General features: G+C 44.1%; 1 protein-coding gene across 1 annotated transcript in view; it reads left to right on the top strand.

Moving 5' to 3' along the window:
• The window catches only part of Cadps (calcium dependent secretion activator), a 467230-nt gene that overhangs the window by 226466 nt on the left and 222497 nt on the right, over positions 1–18267 (top strand). The window contains exons 5-6 of the mRNA XM_052190346.1: positions 2308–2541; positions 7407–7528. Of these exons, the coding sequence (XP_052046306.1) occupies positions 2308–2541; positions 7407–7528 (356 nt within the window). The remainder of the gene's footprint in view (positions 1–2307; positions 2542–7406; positions 7529–18267) is intronic.

Below are 18267 nucleotides of genomic sequence, written 5' to 3'. Positions count from 1 at the left end.
AGCTAACATGGTCAGGGGAATTACTTAAAGGAAGAGGAGATTCCCAGGTGTATCAGTTTCATTTCTTTTGCTGTGATAAAATAACCTTGACAAGCAGCTTAAGTGAAAAAGAGCTTAGTTAGGCTTACAGTCTCAGACAGATAGAATCCATCGTGTCAGGAAGACATGGCAACAGACAGGATCAGGAAGCTGGTTGATGATGACATCATCTACACTCAGGATACAGGGAGACAACAACAAATGAAACGTCAAAGTCCATCCCCAGTGACCCAGTTCCTCAAGCAAGGTTCCACCTTCTAATGGCCCCATATCCTTCTCAAGCAAAAGGATGTCAGCCAGGGAAATAAGTGTTAAAACACATGTCTCTATGGGGGACGTTTTATATTTAAATCACAACACCAAGTAACTGACATTCAAGAGGAGATGCTAGACCATGTGGGAATTAGACAGTTGATGGGAGCCTGGCTTCACTTCCATGCTTCTGAACAGCTTCTGCTGCTCCTCGTCTGCCTTCTCCTTCCTGTATTCCTTCCCCCAGGCCTTTCTCTTTAGCCCTCCTTCTCTATGGCTTGCCCTTTCTTTTGCTCCTATTTGCTTACTCATCATTGGATTGATTCAATAGTCTCTAAGAGAAATGTTCATTTTGTTTCAGCTCCATTGATAACGACCCATTGCATTCTTGATGCTTCTCAATTCAGTTGCTTAAAACAGTGAATCTGCTTGATTACTGGCCACTTAACGGAATTGGTCAATTGACTTTAGTTGAGCGTCCATGTAATCGGCATCTTACTCCTTGGCCTGCAAAATTATCAGACCAATTCATGTCTCATGTGCTCTAGATCAAGATCACCTCAACTATATGGAGATTCCTTATAGTGAATGATGATCTCTCAGAGATATGATGTCATGATGTATAGACCTTCAGCAACGTTAGAGGGACATTGAGTGGAACCACACTAAGTTTGGAGCCAATTCAGATGTATCAGTTAATTTTCCTGTTTCTAGACCCAAATATTTGACCAGAAGCAAGTTAAGGAAGGGAGGGATGCTTTTGGTTCATACTTTGAGAGTGCGGCATTGGCAGCGAAAGCCCAGCAGCAGGTGGTGTGAGGTGGCTGGTGGCATTGTGTCCAGTTAGGAAGCAGAGAGCAATGAAGGTCAATAGTGCCTTTCTTCAGTCAGTCTCCATACCCATGGAATAGGCAGGGGCTTCAGTTACCCTAATACAGAAATGCCCACAGACATGCCCAGGGTTTGTATCAATGCTGATGGGCACTAATTCTCATTATTAGCAGTCAGGGTTACAAGCCATACTGAGAATCTTCAAAGCAAGATTTGGGGAGAAGCTTACTTGGGGTTATAGCATCTGAACTCTAGTTTCAACCTTGCTGGAAGCTGAGTGCATCCTGGGACATTTCCAAGCCAATTGTTTCCTTGAGTTACTTAAACCAGTTTAAATTGGATTTGTCTATAACTTGTAAAAAAACAGATTTGGCTTGCCTCTCACCCTATCAATTAGGAGGCTGAAGATTAGGGTTTCATAGGAAATTTCATCTTCCAGCTTGGAAGTGGCTCTTTGATAGGGTCATCAGTCCAGCTCAAGGCACTCAGGAAGCATAGAGGTCCAAGTGGACAAGCTTGTAGCATGATTGGAGTGTTGCCTTCCCCACAGGAGCTGGAGCTGACAGAACAACAGTGGCCAGTTCTTACTCACTGTCACTACTTTCCCAAACACTTGCAACCAGGTTCTTCTTTACTTTGTGAACATTTTCAATTTTTCTTGAGGACAGTTAAGTATTCATCTTAGAAATAGCCACAGGCTATGATTGAAACATCTCAATCTTTTGAATCATTTATGGGAGAAAAATCTCTACAGATATCCAGAAATAGGGTGTACTTCTGTTCCCATAACTTACAAACAACTCAGCTGCATTTGATAAAGAAGGAAAAATAATGCTGGAACTTGGATTATATTTGAAAACAAACAAACAAAAAAAACCTCACCCATTTTTCTTTCCACAAATCCAATTTGCTGGAGAGAACCATGGCAAAGAACAGAGCTATAATCAAACATTTTACTCTTCTTCCTTACTAGATGTCTATGTCTATGTTCCTACCTTTAGAGAGATTATAACTAACTAGAAAAAGCTGTCTCCACATCCAGATGGAATGTTTTCCTAACACACTTCCATAACACCAGGGCAAGTTTGTTAGTGGTTGGTATGGTCATATCTGTCTCTGGTGTGGAAACCTTTAATGCGGAGTCAGGTCTCCACTCTGATTATACTTTGTCCTTTCTTTTACAAGGAACGCAAATTTCCTAAGTTTGTATCCAAAGAAATGGAAAACATGTACATTGAGGAGCTGAAGTCCTCCGTCAACCTGCTCATGGCTAACCTGGAGAGCATGCCGGTGTCCAAGGGCGGGGAGTTCAAGCTGCAGAAACTGAAGCGCAGCCACAACGCCTCCATCATCGACATGGGCGAGGAGAGTGAGAACCAGCTGTCCAAGTCCGACGTCCTGCTGTCCTTCTCCTTGGAGGTAAAAAGCTCCAAAGCTCTGAAAGTGTGCTGGTGTGGTAAGACAGCTAAAGAGACCGTGCGCTTAGCATAGCCATCTTGCTTTCTCCCTTCAGTCCTAGAATAGTTACTAAATTAACAGCCTGCTAGGATGGGTCACCTAATCTGCAGGTTTACCATCCCCTGACAAATGTAATTTTCAATTATTGTCCCTGTCTTAAGGCAGTACTGAAGGATTCTGGAAAGACTTTTGGCAATTTAGAAAGCTTAAGTTTTAGAAGCCTACATTACCATTTGAGACCTGAGATCTAGAGCCATTAGAAAGAGTTGTTTGTTTTTGGTTTTGTTTTTTATTTTCCTCATTGTCTTTCCTAGAGGCTCTAAAGTAGAGTCACTGTGAAGCATTCTGTTTTGTTTTGTTTCATTTCGTTTCGTTTTGTTTTGTTGATCTCAGCCTCCAAAAAAAGACTGGGCCCAGGCCAATGCAGAGGAGTGCTCTAGGAGAGTCAATGCATTCCTCTATATCTCTCTCCATGCAGGCGCTTCATGTATTTCCTTTTGAATGATCTACCAGCATCAGATTTCACTGGGAAACTGGTTCAGACAGCTAAGAACTGCTTGGTTCCATCTAACCCAAGTCTATAGGTGAATGGAGCCTAAAAAGACACAGCTACTTTAGACATTAAGTTAGCATTTTTTTTCAAAAGGCTCAATATACAACTGTTATTTATCTAGCTATTCTATGCTTAGAGAGCAACCCAATAGAGCTAAAGTCACACGTCCACACAAATGCGTTTAGAGAATAGTAACAACCTTAATCCTACACAATGGATGAATGGATAAGAGGAAAATGCAACATGTGTGCATAGCAGAATACTATACAGCAGGTAAAAAAATACTATACAGCAGATGCACATGTCGATATGAATGAACCTAATCAACATAATACTTAGTACAACAAGCTGACTTCTTGCACAAGTGATATGATACTATGGCCCCGCTCGTATTGAGCACTAATATATAGAAGGCTAACCTATCGGATTAGAGAGTTTAGTATCAATGAGATATATGATCAATTCAGCTTGATCTTGATCAATGATTGCCTCGCAGCTTGGTAAGCATATTAAAAAAATCCCAGAGCTGTACCCAGAGTGGGAGTATTGTATGGCTCCTAAAATGTGCCTTGGGGAAGCTGTGTGGACGCAGGGCAGACTGGGATGTGCAGGAACAAGCTATTCAAGCACAGGACTTGCTTACTTTGCATTGTGGTTCTGGGGACTGAACGCAGGCTTTGCATGTTCTTCCCAACCCTCTACCCCTGGACCGTTTTTACTTCTAGTCTCTACATTTTATTCTGAATGTTTCTCTCAGTTGCCCAGGCTGGCTCTGAATTTACTCTGTATCCTTTGTGGGCTTTGAACTTGCAACCCTACTGCCACTGCCTCCTGAGTACCAGCAATTACCAGCCTGCTCCACTTGCCTTGGATTTATGTATTTCTTAAATACACCAAAGTTAAAGGACCACTTAAAACTTATCAACGGCCAAAACTACTCAGGATCTGTACATACATACAAACACACACACATACACAATACATATACACATTTAACTCACACACAGATGTTTATTAAGTACCCTGTAATATTTTGATACATTTTTATAATATTCAAGTGAAGCTACGTCACTTTATTTCCACAAACATTTATTATTGCCTTATGGTAAAAAAAAAAAAAAAGAAATGTTCAAAATCCTTTCTTGTATGAGAGACAGTCAGAGAGAAAGGGAGGACATTAAATCCTACAGGAATTGTCTGATGACCTCAGATTTGGAGAGATCAGGAGACATGAACACAGCTTTGTACATTTAATTGTTGTTTGGATAGAAAGGATAACTTATCTTCTGGTTTATCATTAGGGACGCTGTGTCTTAACTGGGGATGTCATTTTTTTTTCTCCAATCATTCTGTCTTCGTGTCACTGTGTCAGAAGAGGTGGATCTCGATTAAATACAGAACTCTCTGTGTGAGAAAAGTTACCAGTGTAATCTCACAGACTTTTTTATTTTTTTTACGTACTGCTACCTGAGGTAAAAGTGGCGATATATTCCCTAGCCACTCTTGTCTTCTAACATATGGGAGTAGGGAGAAAAGTATTTTATTGACTTTCATGAGGCTTTTAACTATGTAACTTTCTAATGCATGATTAGTCCTCAATATCAAACAGCTGGGTACCTGGGATATGGGTGCAGGTGAGGCCACGCTCTCTGCACAGAGGATTCAATGGCTTCACCTTGTAAAAAGAAGCACACGTTGCAATGCCCTTGGGTCCCTGCATACATTTTCACTGGGAAACTAAATGCACACTGTAGTAAAAACCGCCAGCCAAAGCCTTTGCGCCTCTATTCCCGGACATGTTTGGGGGGCAGAACACAGTGAGCGGAGACAGGAGCTGGTGGGATAGACCAGCCGGCCTGGCGTCAGGGCAGGACCATTCAGAGAAATGTTTTTCAAATAATCAGAGAATTGAATGGCTCAGTTTGTGACAAGATGAAAAAAAACAGGCCCACGGTGCTGTGACTGTGGCTGTAGCTGTGGGCAAAAGCGTGAAGTCAGGAAAGGCTACAGGTATTTTCAGAGGGCAGCTCTGTGAATCCTTTTTCACAGAAGCCCTGGGAGGTGTTTTCAGATGTGCAAAGCCTAACACTTGCAAATGACACAGTTAATGAAGGCTCTGGATCCGACTTAAAGTGAGGTCTTTCAGATTCTATGTTGTTCTCCTTCCAAGGCATAATCCCCTTTTCTCTATGTATGTGGTTCTGCCCGAGTATGAAAATGTTTGGTTATGGACATTGTCTTTCTAGCCTCACAGGTACATATCACATGCCCACTTCACAGCTAAAGTCACTGAGGAAAGTTGTTGCCACACAAGGGTGGGGACCAGAGTTTAGACCTGTAGAATCCAGCCTGAAGCTGTAGTGAGCATCTGTGCCCGTCACTCCTACAGTGATGTGGAAAGCAGGCAGGACTGTACACTGCAGCGTGCAAAGGAAGCAGTCTCACACAAGGTGGAAGACGGGGCCTGACGCCTGAGGCTGCCCTCCAGCTTCCACACGTACATCTGCACATGCGTATCAAGATTTAAAAAAAAAAAAAAAGAAACAAAACCCACAGGGACTTAAGTGTGATATCATTTCCCAACATTCCCAGCAGCTGTTGTGATCTCCAAGTGTGGCCCCTGCATCACCAGAGAAACCATCGGAGAGGAGGAGTCCTGGGTTTGAGCCAACCCACTATGCAGATGCTCAGGAAGGGGAGCCTGGGGCCTCTGCTCTACGAGAGATCCCTGTACACTCTGGCTGAGAAGCCGTGGGCTATCACACAGCAAAATGAGGGCTTAGACACTCGGAATGAATCAAGGCCCTTGACTCAAGGCCCCTAGAAGCATGTCTTCCCCCTCAGCCACTTCTCTCCCTTTGTAATGCCATTATTTTGTGGCAAGAGTGATTTTTCCCAAATGCTACTGGGTGTAGGTCACTAACACAGGTCGCTTTGTTCTGATGGTTAATCTTTTCTCTCCCTCTTGCTCCTGAGGCAGAGCACGCTCGTGCATTGCTAACTGTCAGAACAGAAGGTGACTGGAGTTTAGAATGGGGATAAGGCTTTGCAGAAGTTGTACGTGACTTTGGGCTAGCCTGGAGATAGAGAGCTCAAGATCTAACTGTGAAAATGATATGCATAAAGTTGGCATGTTTGATTCCAGAGAGTGCCAGCATTTCTAAAATCAAATTTCTGAAAAATAATTCTGACTGAGACTTCTCCCTTGTAGCAGAGTATCTGGTCACTGAGCTGAGGGCAGAGAAGCCTTAGGTTCCCCTGCAGACGGAGCCTGTGCTCCCCGGCTTGCCTTAGTCCCTGCTGCTTCCTGCCTGATCCACAGCCCTAAAGTTCCGTGATGCTGGTAGCTCTGTACCTTAGTACTGCACTGTGCTTACCTTACTATCCAGAGGAACGCTAACTCACAGGCTGAGCTTCTAACCAGTGCTGACCCAAGAGCTGCAATATTCTTAATGAAACTGGTTCCTATTTGGCTAACATGCAAAGAGTAGCCCAGCTCGCCTTACCTGTCTGACTCTGTGAGCAAATCTCACTAAACCTGGTGGGATAATTGTGGAGCTAGACCTATAATCCTAGCTACTTAGTAATAGTTCAAGGCCTGGGCTATACAGCAAATATAAGATCAGCCTGGACAATTGAGACCCTGACCAAAAAAAAAAAAAGAGAGAAAGAAAGAAGGAAAACAAGGGAAGAGGGCAATGGGGAGAGGGAGGAAATAGAGAGAAAGGCATGGGAAGAAGTAGAGAGACATAAAAAAGGAAAGGGGCAGAAGAATGGAGGGAGGGGAGGAGGGCAGGAAGGAGTGTGTCTCAGGTCGGATGCTTACTAAGCAGGGCGCGGCTCCACACAATTGACAACTCTGCAGAGTGAGGGAGTGAGCTGCAGGTCCCCGCTCAACAGCAGTCTGCTACATTGTAAGCAACTACATCTCTAGAAGGCACTGAGTCACTGACAAAGTCTCAGGAAGCCATACCTTCCCCCTTCCAATTGACTTTCACTGCAAAGTCTTTGTTTCTTCTCTGTTTCTCTTTTGGGTTTTGTTTGTTTGTTTGTTTGTTTGTTTTGAGACGGGGTTTCTCTGTATATCCCCAGCTGTCCTGGAACTCACTTTGTAGACCAGGCTGGCCTCGAACTCAGAAATCCTCCTGTCTCTGCCTCCCAAGTGCTGGGACTAAAGGTGTGAGCCACCGCCTGGCTTCTTCTCTGTTTCTCTTCCTGCAGGTGATACTGCCCCGCATTAGGATTTAATCCATTTTATGTGATTCCGTTTCAGGTGGTGATCATGGAAGTCCAAGGCCTTAAGTCTTTGGCTCCAAATCGAATTGTGTACTGCACAATGGAGGTGGAGGGTGGAGAGAAACTTCAGACTGATCAAGCAGAGGCATCTAAACCAACGTGAGTAGTTTCTCCATAGTTATCTCACAGAGGTTGTCGACATTGCTTTTGTTTGTGCCAATTCCAAAAGAAAGGTCTGTTTTCCCAGAAGAACCTAGAAGATCCATACTGCTTTTATCATACAATACATACTTGACTTCATGCTTTAAAAAAAAAAACCAGAATTCCATGTAGCCAAGGCTTGCCTCAAAGTCACTATGTAGCCAAGGATGACCTTGAGTTTATGACCCGCCCCCCCCCCACACACACACACCGTGACTTCACTTCCCAAATGCTGGGATCTCAGAATTATGTCAACACACCTGGTTTATGGAGTACTGGGGTCAAACTCAGAACTTCATACATTTGAGGCAGGCAGTCTACCAACCCCGGTACATCTGCCGCCTTAACACCAGTTTTATTTGGCAGCTATGACAAGAATCCAAGCTCCTTCAAAGGTACAATGGGTATGCACTCACTGATAAGTGGATATTAGCCTAGAAACTTTGAATACCCAGGACATAAACAAAAAAAAAGCTACAATGGGGAGTTCAAGAAAAAGTTCCATTTCTGAAGCCCTAAGCTTCTCTCTCTCTCTCTCTCTCTCTCTCTCTCTCTCTCTCTCTCTCTCTCTTTCTCTCTCTCTCTCTCTCTGTGTGTGTGTGTGTGTGTGTGTGTACATCAGGGAAGCAGTCACAAATGTGTATTCATAAATACAGCCCGCCTATACTTTCTACATCTTTATATTCAACCAACTGTGGGTTGAAACTTCTTGACAAAACAACAACAGAATGTTGGCCAGGCATTGCGTTTAAGCCCAGCACTTGCAGGCCGATCTCTGCCAGTTCAAAGCCAGTCTGGCTACACGGCAAGCATAGTATGTTGTTGTAGGAGAGGCAGCTTACATAGAGATAGAGTGTCTCCATAAAACAAAAACCGAAAACAAACAAAAAGAATATTGTGTGGGCACAGATTGTGTATAGAGTTGTCATTACTCTCTAAACATGACAGTGCAACTCTTTCTAGAGTAGGTACCTGTGACCCACCGAAGGTTCTGAGTCTATAAATGAAGGTAGGTAGGTTATTTTTAGGTACTCTGTGATTTGATATAAGGTCTCGAGCATCAGTGGGTATTCATGAAGGGTAGAGGAGGTCAGAACGGATATCCATGGGTACTTGGAGACAAATACGACTATAAATAGAGGAAAAGGCAGCTTGAGATGAGAGACCAGGGAGGCATGAAACCAGCTTCTGAATAGGCCTTTCTTGGGCTACAGAAGACATCTGCTCTAATATTATGAAGCACCGTGGGAGTGAAGAGCTCATGAATGGTGCTGTGGTTGGTTAGCAATGGCCTTGTGGCAAAGAGGAATAGATGTGTTGGGAAGCATCTTCTGGCTGCCATAGAAGGGCCCGAGGTGGGCCAGTCCATTGCTGGAGCAATGGCTGACAGCAGTGGAGATTTATTTATCTGTTTTGGAGACAAAGCTCCCAAGCCTCACAGAGCAAAGAGAGGTCACTGCTCCCTTCCCCCCCACCACCACCGCTTTCTTTCTCACTCTCCATGATCCTGCATAGTAGAATGAACATCCTTATCTTTGAGGCTGGCATTAGTCCACAAGAGTCATCAGAAGGGAACCCTCCCCAGCCCTCCTTAGAGCATTAGGAACTGTTTGGCAGACCATGAATAACTCACCAGGGTGTTCAAATAAAATAGTTCAAAGGAAGCATTGAATGTTGCTCTCCCTCAGGCTGAAGACAGGCTGAGGGTATTGTATGCCTTCAAGTGGTTTTTTGTATGAATAGGCAATGCTTCAGATGGCCAGAAGTGTGTGTGTGTGTGTGTGTGTGTGTGTGTGTGTGTGTGTGTGTGTAGGGGGATGTTAATGAGCATTCAGGAGGGAATGGAGGCCAATGTGACTTGCTGCATGCTGTCCCACGCCCTGCCCCCACACTCTGAAGATACTACAGTTTCACTGCCATTGATAAAAGTCTAACAGTTCCTCAAGAGGCCAGATCTTTATCAATGCTATTGTGCTGTTGTGTTTACAGAAGCTTTTCAACTGTGTGTGTTACAGTGGGGTTGGGGGAGCAATGCTTCTGCCAAACTTTTTAAAGGAGTGACTGACTCCTTATGGGGCACCAGAGAGGAAGGGAAGAAAGCTTTGCTTTTTCCCACCTGCTGTTTCACAAGGGACATTTTAACAAGGTAACTCAGGTCACTCTACTAGGTGAGAGAACATAAATGATGGATAGATTTGTATTACCTTGGGGCTGTCGGAGTATAAGATACCTACGTTAGTGTTAGGGGATACCTGAAATAGTGCGTCTGAACACGTCTGTAGAGGTTATGGCATCCACGCACATAAACTCCTCATGTCAAGCTGTTGAGCTTTTGTGGCCAAGGATGCTCTTTTGAGTCTTCTTTCATCAGAGACTATGACAAAGCCATCACAGACAGTATTCTGATTTGTTTAACACACACAGAACACAGGCATCATAATCAAGCTCAAGTCTAACAAACTGCTAGGAGTTACCTAGTATGGTGTGTTGAGGATTTCAAGATAAATTTATATCCAGAAGGAAGAGAGTGTCGTGATCAGCTTATAATGTCTGCTATGAGAAAGGAAGGGTGTGAGGCTCCGAGGTAGCCATCCCTGCAGTGCTGAAGACATACACAGAGTCCAAGATCTCTCAGCACTCAAGTTTCTTTCTGTCTCTTTCTTTATTCCTGTGACGTACTTCCTTTTCATCCTCCCCTCCCCCTCCACAATGCACAGAGCTCTTCTTTACCTTTCCCTCTGAAAGACTCCCCAAATCCCGGGAAATCCTCACTCAAGCCTCAGGATAAGATGATGTCCCAAAAATTCATGAGAGACCGTTCTTGATGCAAACACACAAGTTTATTTCTCCACTGTACTGGGCCCCCAGCTCTGCGCAGGGGTTTTTTAAAGAAGACTATAAATAAAAAGGGGAGGGGAGGCTTAGGCAGTGATCTGTGTCATAAAGAATGGGGAAATCAAGCGGCAATTCATGGCTCAGCGGGAGGTTACAGGTTATCTTGGGCAAACACAGTTACTCTGAGCAGGGAGAGAGCACTAGTCCTTTGAGCAGGGGAGAAGCGCTATCTTAAGGTTGACGGTTTTCCAGACTGAGAGGGAAAAAAAACAAGTTGCTCTATGTCTAGGCTAATTGCTAGGGGTCTAAAAATCTCGAGTTGGGGTCTCTCACCTCATCACAGTTCAGGGATGGCAGGTTTCCTCTGCTTCTGTCTGCTTTTACCTGGGAAGATAAATGACCTTTTTGTGTGTGGTTCTGCAGGCTCCCTACCTCTTTCATTTACTGGGAGTCTTTGTCATCATTTGCTTCCTTTGAAGCTTTTATTTCCTCTTCTCCTCCCTCTCATTTCTCCTTGCGGATTTTCCCACTGCTGAACTCTGTTATTTCTGGCATTTGATTCTGGTAATCCTAAAGCTATCTCCCATTAGCTGGTAAGCCTGCCTAGGGTAGCCTGACTCCTGTTGGAGCTTTTTGCATCTTGTTTTGTTACATCCAGCTGTCGCCCATGTCTCATTTACATGTTCCCAAGCCAAAATCCTAATCAAGCCTGTATTGTTACTATACAATACATATTATACAATACTATACTATACAATACTATACAATACTCTAACTTTGCAGCTACTAAATATCACCAGTGCATCCCACCCATCATATGTCTACAAGGAATTTTTTTTAACCAAGTTACACATCCAGGAGGATATTACATAACTCAGTTTACCCAACAATCTATTCTCTGTATAGTGTTACACAAGAAGAAGAGAGGCATAGGTAAGTATGGTTGGGAAACTGGAGACATTACACCTCTTGGTGAACTACTCTCTGTATACAGACATTAAAAAGCCCAGTGGCAAGTAAATCTGTGTAGCATTGTTTAAAGTTAAATTATGCTTCAAACATATTGGAACTGATACCTTTGAACAGTCATTGAAAACCCTGGTGTATATCGCTCAGCCACAGTAATAGGAATCTGCCCTCTCCTACTTTTCATCAATTGTGTCTCCTCTTGTGCACTCAGAGCCCCTTTAACATCTCAGCAAGGCCATATTGGATCAGTTTCATAACCTAACTATCCCATGTCCACAAGTTAAGCGTATTTCATAGCATATGGTGAAGAATGGGGTGAGGCGACCTTTTACGCAAGCTGACGTGTGGCCTGCTCACTCTTCCTTTCATCCATCTGCTTGCTGCGTGGGGATTATTTCCGAGCACCCCACACAACCGCTCAGTTCTGTTTTCCTCCTCTCCTGGGTTTTTCATGTTGTGAGCCAGCAATATATGCTCAAGAGCTGCGGTGAGCTATACTTATTAGAAATCATAGCTTCTTCCATTTGCAATACCTTCCGGCAGAAGACGTGGATGGGAAAGCAGAGGAACTGAAGTCCTGTGTAAGCAGAGTCCTCTCAGGATTCTGGAGAGCATAGGGAGAAGGCAGAGTCTTTGTGGTTTCGGGGTAATTGTTCATCTTTGGGATAGAGCTGTTAGGGCCATCATTGCCGTGATCATATTTGTCAGGTGTCCTTACCTCTGGAGTAACATCTTTAGGTATTACCAAAGCATGGCAGTGAAGCAAACAGGAGCAACCACTCCTCCTCCACTTTTCACCTGCCTATTCCAGTGGCCATAACAAGGAGGTTATTTTAATTAGGTGCTAGAAGGCCTTTGGCAGCTGCTCAGGCCTGAGGCTCAGAGTCCTCTACAGCAGACAAGACAGTTGGCATGGGCTCTGCTCAGTCTCCCCGCAATTACTCTTCTTCATGGACACCGATGCTGTTGTCACTTTGCCAGCAGGGGAAATGAGTTTCCCTTTTTTAGAGAAATATGTTAATATTTCAAGGCTGAATTAACTTAAAGAAACTGCATTGAGTGCATAAAAACACAGATGGCACCTAGACACAGGATAAAAGGTGATCCTGCTGACAGGAATGAATGTGAAGATACAGAAATGCAGTCTGGGGAGCTGGCTTCAAACCCCTCTAACCTGGAAAAAAAGAAACATGACATTTCCCTGAGTAGATAAAATTGTCCAAAGTCACTCTTTCTGGGGGAATTTTGCACAGTGTAAGTTTCTACTCTAAAACTGCATGCATGACTTGAGAAGGTTAAATACTGGAGCATTCAAATAATGTTTCTGCAGAAGAACATTTGAATAATAACCCAGAGTTTCTCTCACTTACCTGAAACCACCCTCCTCTGAATAAAACCCAAGATTCCACTTGGCAAGTTCATTTCACCAGAATAAGCCAAGGAGTGCAGATTCCATTGTTGCCCTAGGATCAGACTCTTTCCTGCTATTTCCAAGAGACTAGGAAGGTAATGTGTCTTGGCTGAGAAAGCTTGCCATGGCGCTAGTGTCTTTTCATAGCACCTTGTCTGCTGAGATGGTATTTTAAAGCAAGAGAAGGAACAGTGCTTTCTATACCATTTTTCTTCCGTAGAAAATATTGTGTCCCCAAAGTACAACACAAAGAGTCAGGCTCTCATGACCAGGTTATGCAAAGTTGGGGAGTTCTGCTGAGTCACGCCCACAGTGAGCCTGCTCTGAAGATTCAAGTTCTGCTGAGTCATGCCACTTACTTCCTCCCATTGTTTGCCTCAGAAGTCATTTCTCCACATGGCATTTCCCCCCTCATTTTAACCAAATAGTTTGTGACTGGAGCCTTGGAACGGCTTGAGTATCTTTCCTGCTTGACTCAACTGAAGCAGAGTGTGGAGGGGTGGTTATCTGCCCTTCCTCCATGGCCTCTTTCCTCCTGTCCAGCTAGCACTGGCATTACGATGGTGAGGCGCATATACCCAGCTGTGGTCCTGTGTGCAGAGGCCCTGAACAAGAGTGTCAGTGGAGAACACGAGGCCAGTGTACAAGACAAGCGCAGATTTCATTCTGTGCCCCTAAGGGGACTAACTAATCAGCTACCTCAGTAGAGTGGTGAGAGCACAGGCCACTTAGGTCCTGGATGACGCCCTTGAATTGCAGAATGTTTATGCTACTATCCAAAGAACAAGGAAGGAAAAAGTCAGAGTCTCAGGAAAAGCATTCCAGGAAGAGGAACTTCCTGGAGATTTTAGGCCAGACAGCAGATGATTGGATTGATAGCTTAAAACCCAAAATATATAAAAAATAGAGTAAGCTTAGAATCTCAGCTATGTTGGTTGGCAAATATACAGTAAGCACGTACTGCTGGAGGCATTGGTGTTAAAGTGAGAAATCCTGATGTTACCAACATTGTTAGGATCAGAGCTTGTATCCTAGTAGCACTAGCAAGCTGTAATCAGCCACTTGTCCTCAGCAGGTCAATCAAATAGTGAAAAGCAGGAAAAAAAAGATTTATTTAATGTGATTACATAGGCAAGAGGCCAAGAAGACCCAGTGACCACTAGGTCTGTCCATTTTTGCATTCCTGACCCGACGGTCACAGTTATGTGGAACTAAACATTCCTGGTGGTTTTCTGTGTTCCCATCTCTGCAAGATAGTCTGACGTGTCAGAATTGTGTGAACTGTCTCCATGGCAAACAAGCCTCCTTGTCTGGCTGGAACCAATCTTTACCTTTTCCTTCTCCCAGCATGAGATTTCCACCCCTCACTTCCTACACATATTCCGTAGAAAATATTGTGTCCCCCCACACCCCCACCCCAGCCAATTCCTATTTCTTAGGGACCATTGTTTCAGTAGGCTGATGACTGGAAGGAAGGTGTAAACATTTCTAGAATTCATGTCTGCAAAGGTAGGTACAGTAGAGTTCTCCTTGAAGCCATAGCACCATCCAGTAAAAGCAAATGGGAAAACATATGTTGGGATAGACTGACCAATTGCCCAGGACCACTGCAGCTTTGAGGACTTGAAACCCACACACAGAAAAAGGGACAAAGTCTGAGAGCAGCTTCCTCCACACTCACACAGTCCCGAAGTCATTTATGGGAAGGTGCCATGCACTGGGAACTCAGACATCATTTCTCTTGGCTTTCCTTTCAGAGATAAGGATTAGGGTGTTGTTTGTTTGTTTGGGGGTTAATTAAATCACAAAGGGCAAAAGACAACATTGACCTAGAAATTTATTTTGCCAGAATTCCAGAAGGCGGGTATGTTCAGCAGCAGTAAAATAATAAGCACCAGTGAGAATGCTCAGACTGTCCTGCATGACAAGCCAGAGGCCCAGAGGTTTATGGAAGAGCAGCTTGCTTGTTAGCTGGAAGGGCAAGGTTAGCTAGTTGGGAAGCAACCAACAAAACTAAAGGTGGACGAAGATTGTGTGCTGGGAACAGGCTTCCCACAGAGAATAGGTTCTACCTCTGACCCTGCAGCAGTTAGCCACCCTATCATCAATGGGACATGACCTCACCTGCCAGCTTCCCCAAGTCCCAGTAAGCAGTGTGTCAGATCCCTTTCACCTCAGCTGCTCTCGTTTGCTTGGGGAGGGAGCCACAGTGAGAGAGCATAAGGCAGGGTTAATAGGACCTGCAGCTAAGACTGAAGAATGGAGAAGGAGCTGGATGTGGAGGTCTGATGTTGAAACTGCCTCTGAGTGTTAAAAAAGAAGTAAACTCCAATTACATGAACACTTTAATTATGAATAGATGGAGAACTAAGGACATGCTTCGTAAATTTTGTTATTTAATAATCAGAAACAGCATAGAAAGGAATGTTGTGGAATTATTTACTGTAATATTGAGATTCAGGCCAGACACTAACCGGTGGTTCTCAACCTTTCGAATGCTGCGACCTTTTAACACAGTCCCTCATGTTGTGGTGACCCCAAACCATAAAATTAATTTTCTTGCTACTTCATAACTATAATTTTGATACTGCTATGAAAATCTGTGAGTATGTGTACTTTCCAATGCTTTTACGTGACCCAGAAGGGGACAAGACCCACAGGTTGAGAACCACCACTCTAACCCCTCATTAGCAATAGCACAAGAAATGCTGGCTGTTGATTCAACAGGGAATGAACAACATGCTGACCATCATGGACATGAACACATATTCCGAATCACAGTGCCACGTGCCTGCTTCAGCGATGTGACTGTGGGCCCGTGGACTCCCTCTTTATGCCTTGCTTCCTACACTCCTGAAAATTAATTAATATTCTTTAACCTCTGGCAATTTCACAGAAGTCATTTTGCTGTTACAATCTTGGCTTTAATACTGTTCAAGGGAGGAAGGGGAGATGAGAATACAAGGAGGCCTAGGTCTAAAGTTATAATCATTAACTTTGATTTAGTCCACTTTACTGCTTGGGGGCCAGGCTGAGACCTATAAGGTAGCGCTATACACATTTTTTGATGGAAATACTGAGATCCACTGGCATTAAGTGGGTTGGTCAAAATGGCACTGACAATAAACTGCTGAGCCAAAACCCAAGCAGGAAAATGGTACTTTTCACTATCATGTTTCCTTGCCTCCCTAAAAAGCCAGGAAGAAAGTCTTTTAAATAGGATTGGGCATTTGGAAAGACTATAAAAGGCTCATTTCCTTTCCATAAATTCAGCTGTTATGTGGGGTAAACTATTGCTGGTGTTTAAAAAGCAATGGCCCTGCTGTCACTCACACAGCACAGGTGTTCCAGGGCAGTGTGTTCAGCAGGTGTGTAACTCAGCACCTGAGCACCAGTACCATTCCAGTCTCCAAAGATGGGCCAGAGAACTGTAAGGTGCTCAGGAAGCCCTGGGAAAGTTCTCAATGCGAAGAGGCCTGCTTTCACGGAACCAATTACAGTCTCAAGTGCTCTACCAAGGCTTTAAGATTACTGTCAGGTACAAAGTTAGTGGGTGCCATATGATGAACAGGTAGATCTATCCCTAAGTCCTGCCTTCACCATTCACCAGCTGGGTATCCTTAAGCAAGTAGATGTTCCTCTCTTTTCTTCCATTTCTCCATACTTGATTGGAGTGCAACCTACCTGTGGAACTGTCAAAAACTGTCAGGCTGTCAACGGTGGAAGCATCAGCATTTTGCAGCCTCTCAGAGAGTAGTGTTAACAATAGCCAAAATCCCACTACGGTCTCACTAAGTACGGCAAGATGATATTAAGTCAGTGGACTGAGGAGATGAGTTCCATTGGCAAAGTACATGCTGCAACAATCTGAATTCATCCCCCAACATCCATGTAAAAAGTGGACACACATCACCAAATGTGATCCCAGAGCTGGGAAGGTAGTTAAAGGAGGATACCCAGAGCTCTAGCCTAATTGGCAAGGGTCAGTTCCCATTGAGAGAGCCTGTCTCAAAAAGCCAGGTAGAGGTTCTCAACCACACCTGAGATTGATTTCTGATCTCCACCCCCACCCACCCCCACCCCACCCCCACACACATGAACCCACACTCCTGAGCACATGTTTACACACGTAAGAATCTAGTACACTCTCATTAAATAGGAAGAAATAGAACCTCAGACCCTTCCTCAATCCAGAAGAAACAGAACCTTACTCAATCCACCAGCCACCCTTGGAAATCAAAGAGCTTATTCTGCCAAAGGAAAAATGAGCACAGGGTTTTTAGAGCAGTGGGGTGGGGGGGACTCAGGGTGGGTTGATCTCATGGCACAAGAGTTGCTTCTCGAAGGCAAGAGGAATCCAGAGTGCACCATCTCCCTGTGTCTTAGAGTCCCACATCCTCATGAGTGGGCCTTCACCTGCCTACTCGGCCATCTTCCTTCTGATCAGAGACAGTGTTTGAGAGAGGTTAGGATGCAGCAGAGCTAGTTGACTCTGTACAGCCTAAGCTGCTTTGAGCTGTTTCCCCTGTGCTGTGATCGTCGCCTCTTTACACTATTGCTGACAAGAGTGGGGCCTCTGAGGAAAACACATGATGGCTGATGAAAATGCTCTCAGTGCTTTGAGACTCTTGGGCCTTTTATGCTTCAGTCCTTAGCTCCTTCAGAGTATCTTGGCTCCATGGGGTGGCCTTGAAAGCTGTCATTCTATTTCCTTACTTCCAACTCAGAGCACTTGGCCCTGGTAGTCTGTCTTAAAGGGCAGCAGGCTAGGCACATGTGAAGAGACAAACCTAGCATGAGAACAATGTTTGGAGAGAGGCGTCCACTTGGTTCAGATCCCACCTTTGCTGCTAACACTGTTGTATTAGGTGAGTTGTTGAATCCCTCTGAAACTCAGTTCCTTCCCTTACAAAACAAGGCTAATGCCACTAACACTAGCTGTTCAGGGCCTGAATGTAATGACTAAGCAAAGCACCTCATATAAGCATATGAAAGGTTAGTCTTTACCACCACCATCATCATCGTCATCATCATCATCATCATCATCATCGCTATTATGATCAGTTGACCCAGGATATGAAGGCAAATAACATAGGACATCAACTAGTGTGAACTAAACAAGAAAAGATAAAGAAAAGAAAGGCCTCTCAACCAAATGCCTTTTGGTTTTCCTTTCAACAAAAGTTTACATGTAAATTCTTTGTTTATACTTAAAATGTCTGTGCATGATGCTACTTTCATATAAGATCTGGCGTGGAAAATGGTCAGTACATTTTTACTGGTGGAAAATTAAGCTTCAACAACTTCTGTGGAAAGATGAAGTGATGGGCCAGGTGATCATTAAAACAATACTCAATAAATCAATCTCGTCTATTACATGAATGTTCACCCTCCGTGAGAACAGGATTGGCTAGAAAGGAAGCATGTTTGGTGGAAAAGCACTGTGCTTGGGTGGGGGGTGTTTGCATGGCTCTGAGGTTTG

Source organism: Apodemus sylvaticus, chromosome 8 (genome assembly GCF_947179515.1).
Source record: "Apodemus sylvaticus chromosome 8, mApoSyl1.1, whole genome shotgun sequence".
In the NCBI taxonomy this organism is placed as follows: Eukaryota; Metazoa; Chordata; class Mammalia; order Rodentia; family Muridae; genus Apodemus; species Apodemus sylvaticus.
This window is presented reverse-complemented; position numbering and strand designations above follow the sequence as displayed.